The sequence below is a fragment of the Mus caroli genome, chromosome 10, assembly GCF_900094665.2.
Source record: "Mus caroli chromosome 10, CAROLI_EIJ_v1.1, whole genome shotgun sequence".
NCBI classification, from domain to species: Eukaryota; Metazoa; Chordata; class Mammalia; order Rodentia; family Muridae; genus Mus; species Mus caroli.
Genome location: NC_034579.1, coordinates 109,127,189 through 109,141,302, shown reverse-complemented (window position 1 = coordinate 109,141,302; position 14,114 = coordinate 109,127,189). Strand labels below are relative to the sequence as shown.

At 43.3% G+C, this 14,114-nt stretch overlaps 1 protein-coding gene and 1 non-coding gene across 3 annotated transcripts in view; both read right to left on the bottom strand.

Annotated features, from left to right (window-relative positions):
- Nucleotides 1–14,114, bottom strand: part of Ptprb (protein tyrosine phosphatase receptor type B) — a 112,393-nt gene that overhangs the window by 38,187 nt on the left and 60,092 nt on the right. For both annotated transcript variants that reach the window (XM_029482951.1, XM_021173460.2), the window contains 8 exons: nt 11,801–12,064; nt 11,000–11,263; nt 9,526–9,789; nt 9,031–9,300; nt 6,696–6,959; nt 3,823–4,086; nt 2,443–2,724; nt 367–645 (listed from right to left, as the gene is read on the bottom strand). In XM_029482951.1, the coding sequence (XP_029338811.1) occupies nt 367–645; nt 2,443–2,724; nt 3,823–4,086; nt 6,696–6,959; nt 9,031–9,300; nt 9,526–9,789; nt 11,000–11,263; nt 11,801–12,064 (2,151 nt within the window). The remainder of the gene's footprint in view (nt 1–366; nt 646–2,442; nt 2,725–3,822; nt 4,087–6,695; nt 6,960–9,030; nt 9,301–9,525; nt 9,790–10,999; nt 11,264–11,800; nt 12,065–14,114) is intronic.
- LOC115032205 lies at nt 9,961–10,097 on the bottom strand. The gene has a single exon (XR_003837862.1). It is a non-coding gene; the product is annotated as a small nucleolar RNA SNORA4 (small nucleolar RNA).

Sequence of the window (14,114 nt, the reverse complement as noted above, 5' to 3'; positions counted from 1 at the left end):
AGTGGCACATTAAGCATAATGAAAGGGGCGTCTCCTCTGCAGGATTTCCTCAAGGTAGAAGCATCAAATTGCTTAAAAGCTCCACTAGTTATATACTATCTAGATCAGGCAAGATGATGCACTTAAAAATCCTGACTCATTTGGGCACTTTAACATTGAAACATTTGTTAATGCAAAACTTTATCCAGAGAGTGGTCTCCATTTTCCTGGGGCCATTGGATTCTATTCCCCAGGTAATAACAGGACAGACTTGCGTACACATGGACTGTGTGCAAGTGAATGTGATTGGTAGAAATGACGGAGAGAGATTTGAAGCTCTCTACCCCATGTGACAGGGGTCCCACGAAGACCTTTGGGAACACTTACGGTCTATCATGGTGATGGTGCTATCTTCAACCACCTCACTGGTCATGCCGGCCGACTGCACCTTGATGGACACCAGGTACCTCTTATGAGGTACTAACATCATGATGTTGAGCAGTGATTTTTCTTTCTCCAGCTTTCTGGAAAACTCGATTTCTTGGGTATCCATTTTTCGGCACTCAATGCTGTAGCCATCAAAGTCGGAGTCAGGAGGTATCCAAGAGCAGGCAATGGCCGTGGAGTTCTGGGGGCGGCAATGCAGGTTTTGTATCTTGTCTGGCTCTGTGGGAGCAAGGGGGTGGAGGGAAGAGACCGATTCAGCTGTGTGGAAGATGTTTCCTCCAGCACCTTTGGGGATAACTGTGTGAGATGTAAATGGACAGTTCTTACAACTTCTTGAATTGCTTTCTGGGAAAAATATTTTTAAGGAATCATCATGGAAATTTCCTGGCTGTTAGACTGCACTTTGTAAAAAGAAAGTTTAGTCTGGGCTGTGGTGGTGCATGTCTTTAATCCCAGTGCTCAAGAGGCAGAGGCAAATGGATCTGTGAGTGCAAGGCAAGCCTGGTTTGTAGAGCAAGTTCCAGGAGAGCCAAGGCTACTTGGTCTTGAAAGACCAACCAACCAACCAACCAACCAACCAACCAAACAAACAAACAAACAAACAAAATCAACCAGCCAAACAAAACTAACCAGCCAACCGACAAATAAAAAATCTACCAATATTAAATGGGACCACTGAGATGTCTCAGCAGGGAAAGGTACTTGCCACCACCACGCCTAATGGCCAGAATTCCATCCCTGGAATCTATATGATTATAAAAAGACGAATGACTTCTGCAAGTTGTCCTCTGACCTCCCCATACTTGTGTGCCGTGGCATGCACACACATGAAGACTCATGAGAGCACACACAAAGCAAGCAGATAAGTACATGTAAAAAAAAAAAGAGTTAAAAATGCAGCCAGGGATGTAGCTGGGCAGTTCAGTGCTTGCCTAACATATGTAAGACCATGGATTCTCTCTTGATCACTGTCAACCTGAAACAGCACAACAATAAAAACCCTACTAAAAGTGAAAGTGCTGTTTCCTTAGAAAATCACCAATGTGCTTTGAAAAATAAGCTCGTGTGAGTAACAGCGGAACCAGATGAGCAGAAGGCCAGGCAAGCCCCCAGCCTGAAAGCAACGTCTTTACCAACATTTTTGGGATAAATGACTTTCCACCTGCACAGGAGGAAATCAAGAATCTGTCCTTTGTATAGTTATTGTGATGGAGTGGGGGGACACGGTCAGCCACTTGGAATACTGTCATTGAATAGAGTCATTACCCAATACATGTCAACTCTGCTGAAAGGGCAAGAACTGCAGTGACTCCTGATCCTGATCCGTGCTAACTTCCATCACCTTTCTCCAGTCTCTCCTACAGAAACCTAGATGGAACCTCACCATGTAGTCTCTGCTGTCAACTCCGAGTAACCTTCCAAAATGTGACTATACCTGTGATGCCTCTGTGACTATGGGGCAGCCTGACTTTGAGTGAAGGTCCCACATTGACAGCCCAGAAAATAAGCCATTTGGGGACTAGGCTCTCTTTAAGCCTGAGCTCTGCCCAGGTAGGACTCCTTCTGCTCCTCAGTAGCCACATTTCTGTGGTCTCTCAGTGGTTTATTTTTCTCTACATATTCTCCATTTCTTGTTCCACCTCTACCTGGTGAATTCTCCTCCTCTCTAGGTTTCAATTTAGATGTTTCTTCATTCAGGAAGCCTCCATGTTTTGGGTCCCATGCCTCTGACATGAATTCAATGACATTTGCTTCCCTTTCACACCCCAAATACAACTGTCTGTCAACAATACTACTTTCCACCCAAGCTGCATGAGGACAGGGATCACCCTTTTGCTGAGGATTGTTTTTAGTACATTGCTGTTAGCTGAATGAATGCAAAGAATCAAAGGAGATGTCTACCTGCATCCAAGTCCTGCCATCTCAAATCTAATCATGGATTCAACCCAACCCCTGTCGGAATGATACGGTCCTCTCATCCCCTCTGAAACCCAAGATAAGAGAAACAAGCCGTACTTGTCCTCACAGACCCAGAAATTGGTTTGCTGTAGGTTTTCCAGGAGTCCCCGCTCACAGTCTTGACACTGAATTGATAGGACCTCCCTGGGTGAAGCCCGTGCACAATGCGTCCTTCTGACTTTCTGCTGTTGTAGGGGTTGAAGATGGTAAGTGCATCTCCAGGGAACCACTGCAGCTCAAAGTCATTGTAGTCTGTCCAGTCTGGGGGTCCCTTCCAGGTGATGGCCAAGGAGGTGTTCGCAACATCGGCGAATGACAAAAGACTTGGAGGACTTGGGGCTAGACAAAAAATAAAACAACAACAATTAAAAAAAAAACCCACACAATCAGATTTGAGACAGAACAGAGTCAGAACATTGAGTGACATCAGATCTACTTTATTTTTTTATTATTTTTTTTTTTTGGTTTTTCGAGACAGGGTTTCTCTGTATAGCCCTGGCTGTCCTGGAACTCACTTTGTAGACCAGGCTGGCCTCGAACTCAGAAATCCGCCTGCCTCTGCCTCCCGAGTGCTGGGATTAAAGGCGTGCACCACCACCGCCCGGCCAAATCTACTTTAATGTATGAAGAGATAACATGATAACATAGATGCAGATACTTTCTTTTATCGTAACTACCACAAATAAGGCGCCGCCTAACATTTTATATGTCTTTTCTTAAATTCTCATAACTAGAGCTTCTTTACGAGGGTGCTACTGTGTATGAACATGCTCCAAATGGGTTACGTATATAGGGAAATATTTCACCATATTTGGAAGCAGTAGGGCTGCGTTTCAGAGACAATTCTGTCTAGTTTCAGATAATCTTGTAGACTGGCTCCAAGATGGGATACAGATAGATATACAGATATATAGATATACAGATATACAGATATACAGATATACAGATATACAGATATACAGATATACAGATATACAGATATACAGATATACAGATATATACCCAAGGTGTAACAGCAGCTAGGAGAGACTATTCTATAGCAATGCCGTGATGGAGCATGCCATTGTCATCATTTTTCAGATAAGAAAACAGAGGCTGAGACACACCGTGACAGACCTTGCTTCATGCATGCGAGTGATGGCAAAAAAAAAAAAAAAAACCCTAAGAACCTAGTGATGATTACATAAAGCTCGGTTCATCTTAGCACTGTGTGTGTGCATTACATGTGGACATGTGCATGCACACGCACACTTGAGTGAGTGTGTGACACAGAGAGAGACAGAGAGAGAAAGGGAGAAAGAGGGAGTTGGGGAGGGAGAGAGAGAGGGAAGAAGGGAGAGAGAGGGGAAGAGGGAGGGAGAGAGAGGGAGAGGAATTGTATCATTTAAAGTCATAATTAACATACATCCTTAGAAGTCACTTGACTGGGCTTCTTACCTGTTCTGCCCTCCCCTGTGACTTTATTGCTGAGGTCCCCACTGTGAGTCACCACATACAGGGTGTATTTCCTTCCAGGAACGAGACCTTGGAAACGCCACTCTGTCACGTCCTTTTCTTTCCAGTTCTCCTTCTTCGTGCCGTTAGGATTGTAAAGAATCAGCTCATAGAAGTCAAAGTCCCCGGAGGCCGGGCTCCAGCTGAACCACAGGCTGTCTGTCGTGTTCCGATGGGAGCCTTTGAGATGGTTCACGGCAGCAGGGACTGAAAGCAGAGACACTCACGCTGAGAACAAGACGGGCACAAACCCACGTGACCCACAGGTGAGAACCTGAGCCGTGCTGGGAACATGGTTCGGTTGCATGCACCGTGGACTCAGTTCTTGCTGTTGGTTCAGACCACTCTTGTTGGGCAGTGATGGATACAAACTAAGACGAGTCAAAACAGGGGCCACTTCCTCATAGTGGACTATTCAGCAGTTATTAACTCGAGGCAGCTGTGTAATGCCAGGAAGCTTCTAGAACACTCAGGAAATGGTTTCAGCATCTCCTAGCCTGACTGACCTCTCTGACAGCTACCATCCTGCAGCCACCCTGAGTCTCTTTACTGCACTATTTACCTTTAGGGCCTCTGTTATATCATCATTTTTTTCTTGTCAAAGTCTGTATGGACATAACCTCAATTTAGGAAAAGAAGCACTCAGAGCCCTTTCTACGACGATATAAATCAGCCACAACACTGTTGCACGTAGTTTTAAAAAAATGAGCCACACTAAATTCCACTAATAGCTGGCATCTGCGGTCTAGCCCACCCCTATGGCCAGCCCCAATCAGCCATCTTGCCCTGGTTCCTGTGGCCAGCCTGCTGCCAAGCCACTCTGATCAAAAACCTGCTCCCGAGCTAGCTCTCTCTGTCTCCACTTGCTAAGCTGACCGAACCAGTCTTTCCTGAAATGCCTGGTGCCCTCATTCAGTCCCCTTAGACCCAGGAAATAATAACACTGGAGACTTTTATCAGCCAGATTTATAATGGTAAATCTCCAACCCCCAAATAAAAAAGAACACAGAACTCAATTGATATAATTTCAAGTTGCACCCCTAAACTGGGCAAATGTACCCTACATTATTCTACTGCCCATCTATGAAATCCCTACCCACTTGTGGCTTGTCCAGGCCTTGTGGGTCAGCTCCATCTTTATCTCCTTCTCCCTTCATCTTGTCTCTCCCTGGCCTCCATCTCATCTCACCCTTCTCTTCTCCCTTTCTCTTCCTGATCTGCCTTCATATCTTTGCCCAGTGATTGGCTTCTTGTTATCTTTATCAGCCAATCTAATAACTAGTGGGAATTGCCCTACACAACACTACCTGCTCCATAGGTATTTGATTTAAGCTGGTATTCTTTGGATAATGAGGATTTGTTGGGGACTCTTCCCCCCCCCCTTAATATGGGATCTTTCTATGTAGCTGAAATCCTTAAACTTGCTCGGCTCTCTCTGCAGCCTCCTGAGTGTTGCGGGTGAAGCTGTGTACCACCATGGATACACACATCTCCCATCTTCTGTTTATTAATGGTTCAAGTTCTCCTGACCAAGCATAGAGGTAACAGTCTTAAGATCTAGGCAATGTGGTTTGTGGTCGTGGGTTGTCATGGCTCTTTTTCAGCTCCCTTGGGGGACAAGTAGACGTCCTTGGCATACTTTTCATTGAACGTCCTTGGCATACTTTCTTTGCATTTCTCTTCTTACCTTCTGGTCTCAGCTGTAATGTCCTCTGTTTTAAGTAATGTCCTGTTCTGCTAAGCCATGGTCTGGACATGCTCATTTCATGGAATTTAAGGTGTTTCAAAGTCATCTCCCTTTAAAATCTTCTATCCCAACTGTGGTGGTTTGAATTGCCTTGGCCCATAGGGAGTGGTAATGTTAGGAGGTGTGATCTTGTTAGGGGACATGTGTCACTGTGAGGGTGGGCTTTGAAGCCCCTCCCAGTGCAGAAGAGTCAATCTTCTCCTGGCTGCCTTCCAATCAAGGTGCCAGAACTCTCAATTCCTTCTCTAGCTCCATGCCTGCCTGGATGCTGCCATACTTCCTGCCATGATGATAATGGACTGAACCTCTGAACCTGCTAGCCAACTCCAATTAAATGTTGTCCTTGTAAGAGTTGTCTTGGTCATGGTGTCTCTTCTCAGCAATGGAAACCCTAAGACATCAATCCTCTTCTCTCCTCTATCAAGAGGCAGTCTAAGGTCAGGAGCTTATCTTTCTTGGTCATTTCGATTTTCCAGGAGTCGTGTACCTGGCACCTCAAAGCACTGAAATGCAATTGCCAAATGATGAAGAAGTTGGAAAAATTCAACTCATTTACAGCCCAGAGAGATTTCTGTATCCTGGTTTCCTGGAACTCTTGTTCATTTTAACTAGAGCTGTTTACAACACATAGTGGTCAGTGTGAGCATGCATACATGCATTTGTGTGTGTGTGTGTGTGTGTGTGTGTGTGTGTGTGTGTGATTTGTAGATACAAAGTTGACCTTCTGTGGACCTGCCCCGGCCACAATCTATTCCTTGTAGGAAGTTGCTGGACATACTTTGACTAGAGCCATGATGGTTACCACCCTATTTTGAATAGTTTGCTGGCAAGTAGAGGAATTGGGTTAATTTTTCATGAACCCCACCAGATAACTAAATAGGAACGATAGCCACTAGAATAAGAAGACACAACTCATAGTTAGTCTGAGTTAGAGTCAAAGTTTCAAGGTCAGACATTCATATAAAGTTCCACTCTGGACAGAATTGGGAAGGATGAACAACCAAGGCTGAGCCGGTGGATACTGTGACACCTCCCTTGCAATCCCTTACTGTTTGGGCCTGGGTCTTACCTGTTCTGCCGAATATAAAGGACTCATTAGACAGCTCCCCACTGTGAGTGACAATCACCATCTTGTACATTCTGCCTTGTAGCAAGTTCTGGAAAGAGAAGCTCTGGACTAGCGGGTCAACTTGCGCTCGTTCCTGAAGAGTTCTGTCTGGGTTGTATAGGAAGATGTTATACCAGCTGAGTTCACCCTCTGAGGCGGTCCAGCTGAAGGACAGGTATCTACTGGAGTTCTCTGTGATCCTCAGATTGGTGACAGCTGCTGGGACTGAAAGTGTCAAGGAACAAGAGAATGGGTCAGCATTTTGCCATATCCCTGAAACATCCCAGAATCAATACCTTGGTGGACACATTCAACCCCAAACACATCATCCCTTGACTTTAAGATACGTTGACTTCCAATAGATGCAAACAGCAGGCTCCTAGCATGGATTTCCCTATAAGACTTTAGTGACAGCCTTTTCTAGATGATGTTCCTGGCTCTGATTTTTACAGGTCTGTGGCCCAGACAAATATTTATGTGTTTTTGGGAAGACTTGGGGCAGTGGTTCTCAGCCTGTGGGTTGTGACCCCCACCAGGGTCCCAGATCAGATATCCTGAGTATGAAATGTTTGTATTACTATTCACAACAGTAGCAAAATTACAGTTATGAAGTAGCAACGAATATAATTTTATGGTTGGGGGGTCATCACATCATAGCATCCTAGCATTAGGGTCATCCTAGCATTAGGAAAGTTGAGAACCACTGCCTTAGGGCATCATGGCTAGAGTTTGTATTGCTAAATCATAGTCTCCGTGTACCATACTGCAAAACAAGAAGCATGTGATCGAGAACAGAGAGCCAAGCTCACAAATTTCACCATTAGCCGCACATCTACCTTTCAAAGAAGTGGAGTTTCATTAAGTTTAAAGCCGGTGAGTCTGAACATATGTATGGTGGTTGAGAAACTGTTCATCCCTGGCAGCTGTGGGGTCAAGTACAAGCCCATCCACTGTGTTCAGGACGAGTGTCATGCCCATTACCTGTGAGGACTTCTGCTGTGAGATTCTTTTGTCATTGAACTCTCATCAATAGACCTTACTCTCTGCATACAACAAGCAACAAAAACACAGAGCCCCCAAAGTAAAGAAACAGGACGTTTGTAAGTTACTTGTGCCAAAATGTAGTTTACAAACAGCCACAAAAGAACAAGAAACTGGGATCGGAAATTATCATCACAGATACTTTTTAGATAGAGATCTAAGATGGATATAAGATATGATTAGATAGTTCTTCAGAGGAGGTTGGGTGTGGTTGGCTTTTGTGTGAGGGTTTTTGTGTGCTCATTTTTTGTTCCCAGACAGGAGACAGGATACATACACATACACATACACATACACATATACATATACACATACACACACATACACATCTATACATATACATATATTTTTTGTTTGTTTTTACATAGCTCTGGCTAGCCAAGATCTAAGACATTACTTGATCTGTACAACTAAGTTTCTTTTTTTTTATGATGCCAATTAAATTAAAGGTCAAAAGGTCATCTCTGAGTGCTAACTGAAGGCTTATAGATGATTATTAGACTGCAGAGGGAAGAGTGGATGGACAGACAGGGAAAAGCTAATGGTAGTAGAAGTTAGATTTAAGGGCACAAGAAAGAAAAATAACAGGAAACCCCCACATCATTCTAAAAGCCAGCATAGATTGGGGCTTTGCACTGGGGTCCTGACCAGCATTTTTCCCAGATGGCTTGTGAAGATGAGCACTTGGTAAGCAAGGCAAGTGGTAACTGTTGTGTTGGGGCTCAATTGAAGTCCTGGCACAAGAGTCCTCAAAAGTTGGAGGGGGCAGAAGATCAGAGAAACAGATAGGTTGAAATGACATCATTACTATGAGTCAGGGATGTGAGTAAGACCAGGGATGGATTTCTACACCCAGAACCTAGAAAAATATGCTTACACATGTTGTAAAACATGTAAAATATGTTGTCAAGTGGTAACCTGACATCTTATTTTAGCTCCAGTTTCTAACTTTGAGGACTATATGCTAACACATTTGCACCGTTTCAAATGGCCAACTCTGTAGTAAAGTCAGCTTCTGCCGTCGTCAACTACCAGTGCCGATTCTAATGACAAATCCAGATTGGAGTACTGTGGGCTAAAGCCTACATGGGCTGGCTGACCCTTCTGCCAGTGTGAAGTCAGGATGAATTTGACTACTGTGTCAAGAGCTATGCATCTTCTCCCAGCATGGCCTCTCGCTCACCTGATCATTGTCTACACCGTGGTAGACAGAGGAGATAACTTCCTGTCCAAGACAGGAAGTTGTGTTACTTACCTGTCCGGCCTTCAGCCTGGGACTCTTTACTAAAGAGGCCTCCGCTGACAGTCAGGATCTGCATCTTGTATTTCTTGCCTGGCGTTAGATCTTCAAATTTATGCTGTCTCGCCGTAGCTGGCTCTGACGTGTTGCTCAAAAGAAGCCCATTCTCATTTAGAAGCAGGATATCATATCTTTCTGCCACACCAAGGGCTTTCTGCCAACTTACTGTTAAGGAATTACTGCTGTATGCATTGTCTGCGACGACTCCCTGGACAGACGCTGGGACTTCAAAGAAATAAGAGAAGCAAGAATGCTCAGGCTCGGCCACTTTGGGCAAAGTCCTCCACTGAGGAAAGATTCTCTAAAATCCTAGTGCACAACTACATGCTCTCTAAAGATACGTAGGTAGTTTAAAATGAGATTTTCACCAGTGAGCTAAGCCCATTCGCTGTTCCACTGCAGGGAACTGTGGGATACTCTCATCTGGGTTTTTACCAGGCATGTGCTCACCTGTCTGTCCGAGCGCATCTATCTGGTTTCTCAGGGACCCGCTGACAGAAACAATGGCGATCCTGTACTTGGCTCCGGCCTCTAGCCTGTAGAATGTGTGCTCCGAGGCATGCTTGGGAATGGTCTGAGAGTCAACCTTCTCGTTCTGTCTGAATGCAGACACCACATAGGAATCCACATCCCCGCCACCAGGGCTCCAGGTTACCATCAGCCTATCCGTGGCTCCGTTGGCAGAAATGTGAATGTTTTTGACAGTGCTGGGGACTGGAAGAGAAAAGAAATGTAAAGCTATCGCTTGGGAAATGAACTGTGGGAATACCTAGCTACAGTCTCTAAGGTTGGCTGTGGGCGTGGCTCAGTGCTATAGCGCTTGCCAATCATTGCAAGGCCTTGGGTTCTATCCCTAGTGCCTCCCAAGTCATGCTTATCTTCTTCAATGTAGACCACAATATAGTAATGCACTATACTAAGGGGTACAGCCTACTGTGGAGTGTGGTCTTACTCTTTCTGCCAAATAGCCTGGATTAGTTAAGTTTACAGGTCATGCTTTTTAATGTTTTAACATTTACTGAAAGATGGCATGTACAAAAAATTGTCTATATTTTTTCCTGACTCTTCCACCCAAATAGAAGTTAAGGGGAGAAAATTTGGGTTGGAGAGATGGCTCAGCGGTTAAGAGCACTGACTGCTCTTCCAGAGGTCCTGAGTTCAATTCCCAGCCACCACATGGTGGCTCACAACCATCTGTAATGGGATTGGATGCCCTCTTCTGGTGTGTCTGAAGAAAACAACAGTGTACTCACATGCATTAAATAGATAAATAAATAAACAAATATTTTATTTAAAAACGGGGGAGTAGAGGTAGAGGAGAAAGTTCAAGGCCACCAAAGAGAAATGGAAACAGTAGTCATATATGGTTAGTCACATATTGAGGGCTAGTTAGACCGTTTCTATCCAAGCTTGGTTTTCATATTTACTCGCTATGTGATACTAGGGAAATTATTTAACCTCCATATATTTCTTCATAAGAAAACCATGCCAGTGGTGATAATAGGAAGAAGTCATAAGGCTGGGCAGGCTGGGCAGAGATGCTCTGCTGTAGGGATGCCCTCCAAGAAGCTGTCAACTTGCATTATTAAATAATTGCAACAGCTCCTCAATGGATCCCAAAGAACTGACTCCCCATCGGGAGAGCTATGTTTTAATATTTAATATAGTCTATGTGTCCCCAGAGCCCCAGCTAGGCATGTCCACTCAGTGTCATTTCTCTGAAAGGTTCCCGGCCACCTCTGTGTACTTTTATTAATGTCCTTTTAATAATCCTTCCTTGACAATGCCATTATCATGATCAGGACAGCTTTCTGCTTCTTATAGTTTCTCATTTGTCCAAGTCTTAATCTAAACACTTGCACTAATCAAACATCTTAAGCACATTACCATGCCAGCTCGGGCTCAGGAAAGCACTTCGATTTACCTGTGAGGCCTTCAATGAAGGCTGACTGCTGGACATCGCCACTGATGGTCAGGACGAGGATTTTGTAATGGCGCCCCGGCGTGAGCGCTGTGAACTGATACTCAGTTGCTGTGTTCACAAGGTGAATGTGAGGGAAGACTTTCATGTCGTTGAAGAGCAGCTGGACCTCGTACTGATCAACATCCCCTTTGGCTCTTGACCAAGTCACATGGAGATCCTCCGTACTCCTGTTGAGAAGGGTGAGGTCCTTCACAGGCTCTGGGACTGGAGAGAGGAATGAGAAGATATTTCAGGAGCAGGGCTGATCAAGTTTACCCTACATGATCTATAAATCTCGCTCAAGGGACTGCCAAACACATCTCTCGCCCCCCGGAAAAACCCGGAGTTACTTCATGCATAATTAAACCAGAGAAATTGAAAGCAACTACCTAAATCGTGATTGCTTTCCCCTGACATAAATCTTACATGTTGAACGTTGGGAGAATATAATTATAAAATGAGTTATGATCTCAATCAGAAGATAAAACAAGATGTCTAGAGTGTTGTCGCCTTGACGGGAGAAGTCAGAGAAGAAAGATGAAACGCTTGTTTTCCTCCCTCCCTCCCTTACTTGCTTTTATTTACCAATAAATGTTCTATAATTGTATGCCATTGCTTGGCTGAATGGGATAAGCCCCAGGTGGGAGTTATTGGGATTATAGGTGACTAATCAGGAAACAGAAAACTCAGGATTTACATGACGGTACTCAATGACCTTCAAGTCCAGTAACCCGCCTGTCCTTCACCCCACCCCTCACTTACTCGTTCTCCCTGTCCCCTGTTCACTGGCTTCATATTGTCCACTCTTTGTACTGACAGTGACGCTGTACAGGCGTCCAGGTACCAGCTTAATAAATTCACACTCATTTTCTGACTTGGGGATGCTTTTGGTTTGAATGAAGCTTTCTCTGTTTTTGATGGCGACTTCATAGTGGTCAAAGTCTCCGGTGGCATGCACCCAGGACACCTTTAAGTAGTCGCTTCTGGCAGAGTTGCTAACACTGATTCCCTGGACCTTGTCAGGTACTGGAAAGAGAACAAGCAAAGCTTTAATGACTCGGGGAGAGCAGTTGATCACAGATGACACAGATGCCAGAGACAATAATACAAAGTCGCTAGTTTTTATCGTATGCTTTTAAAAGATAAATCTGAGACCTATACATCAGAAAGAGGAAAGATGGTTATATTACTTAAAATAACCTTTTGAAAAAAAACCCCGATGATTGCATTTCAATCTAATAAACGACACACAGATGTGTCTTATGAGATGGAACATTAAGCATAATAACTAGCGCCTAATAGGAAAGATGATACAGATATTAATGATCACAGCATACCTTGGTTACTCTAGTTATCAAGAAAAGTACAAAAACCCAAGAGGAAAATGGAAAAAGGTAAACATATATGAGTGCATATATAAACATGTATGAGTACATATAAAACATGTATGAATACATATATAAACATGTATAAGTGCATATATAAGCAAGTATGAGTACATATATAAGCAAGTATGAGTACATATATAAACATGTATACGTGCATATATAAACATGTATGAGCACATATATAAATATGTGTAAGTGCATATATAAACATGTATGAGTACATATTTAAAGAGATGTTCTGAGTCATTAATCACCAAAGAAACTCAAATTCAGACCCCAATAATATTCTGCATTCCTTTGGCAAAATAGAAAGCAGACACAGCCAGCTATGAGAAGGGGCATTTTTCATGTCCTTCTCATGCATTTCTATATATGCACTTATACATGTTTATATATTTACTCATGCATGTTTATATATGCACTTATACATGTTTATATATTTACTCACATATGTTTATATATGCACATATACAGAGGTCAGGTAATGAACTGTTTGTTGTGCATACACAATGAGATATTACATACACAGTTCTCACTATTAATTTCTTATTAAGTCAAAACACAAGCATTTGGGTCTCTTGCTTTTAATACCAAAACAGGAACCAATAGTGAATCTAAGCAACATATGATAACTTTGAAAATTCAAGTCCCTGAAAGATTACATACTTCTTACATGCATTAAAAAGCCTTCTTATATTAAAACAACTGAAACATTTAAACCCTGTTAGGGTAGGACTGTACACAGTCAAGCAATGCAAGGAAGAAATGAGCCCAATGAGTCAAGATGGCTATTGTGGGATGGATTAGTCAGTGGTGCACCACGTGACTGGATACGGCACACAGTCAAAGTCCTAGCTGGCTTTTATTTTAAATTTGTAAAAATTTACTAGCTGGATGCCTAGAAAAATCAAAGCGTCAATTGATGCATGCTTTTATGAAGCAAAAATCACGACTAACACTCTTTTGTAAATCCGAGGCTCCTTCTAGTAGATATATAAAGGAATGGCTCCCTGGGCTGACGTTTTCCTTCTCCCTGAGCAGGAAAATGCATTTTTACCAGGAACACTGCAAAGTGAAGCAATTCTGATATTAAGGGTGGTCTGGTTTTCAATTTAGGGCTGAATTTTGATTCAATAATAAATTACGAGTTTTTTCTCTCTTGTGTGTGTGGAGTGTATATACATAGTGCATGGTGTATGGAGTGTGTATGTGTGGTGTATGAGTGTGTGTGGTGTGTATGTGGTATGTTATGTATGTGTGTGTATGTGTGTGTGAGTGTGTGTGTGTGATGTGTGTGTGTGTATGTGAGTGTGTGGGTGCATGTAAACATAGAGGCCAGAGACTGACATCTTTCTTGATTGTTCTTCGCCTTAGTTTCTGGGAGAGGTTCAGTTTTCTTTTTCTCTTTTTTTCTTTTTTACTTTTGTTGTTGTTGTTGTTGTTGTTGGTTTTTCGAGACAGGGTTTCTCTGTATAGCACTGGCTGTCCTGGAACTCATTTTGTAGACCAGGCTGGCCTTGAACTCAGAAATCTGCCTGCCTCTGCCTCCTGAGTGCTGGGATTAAAGGCCTGTGTCACCACGCCCGGCAAGGTTCAATTCTTCTTCTTCTTCTTCTTCTTCTTCTTCTTCTTCTTCTTCTTCTTCTTCTTCTTCTTCTTCTTCTTCTTCTTCTTCTTCTTCTTCTTCT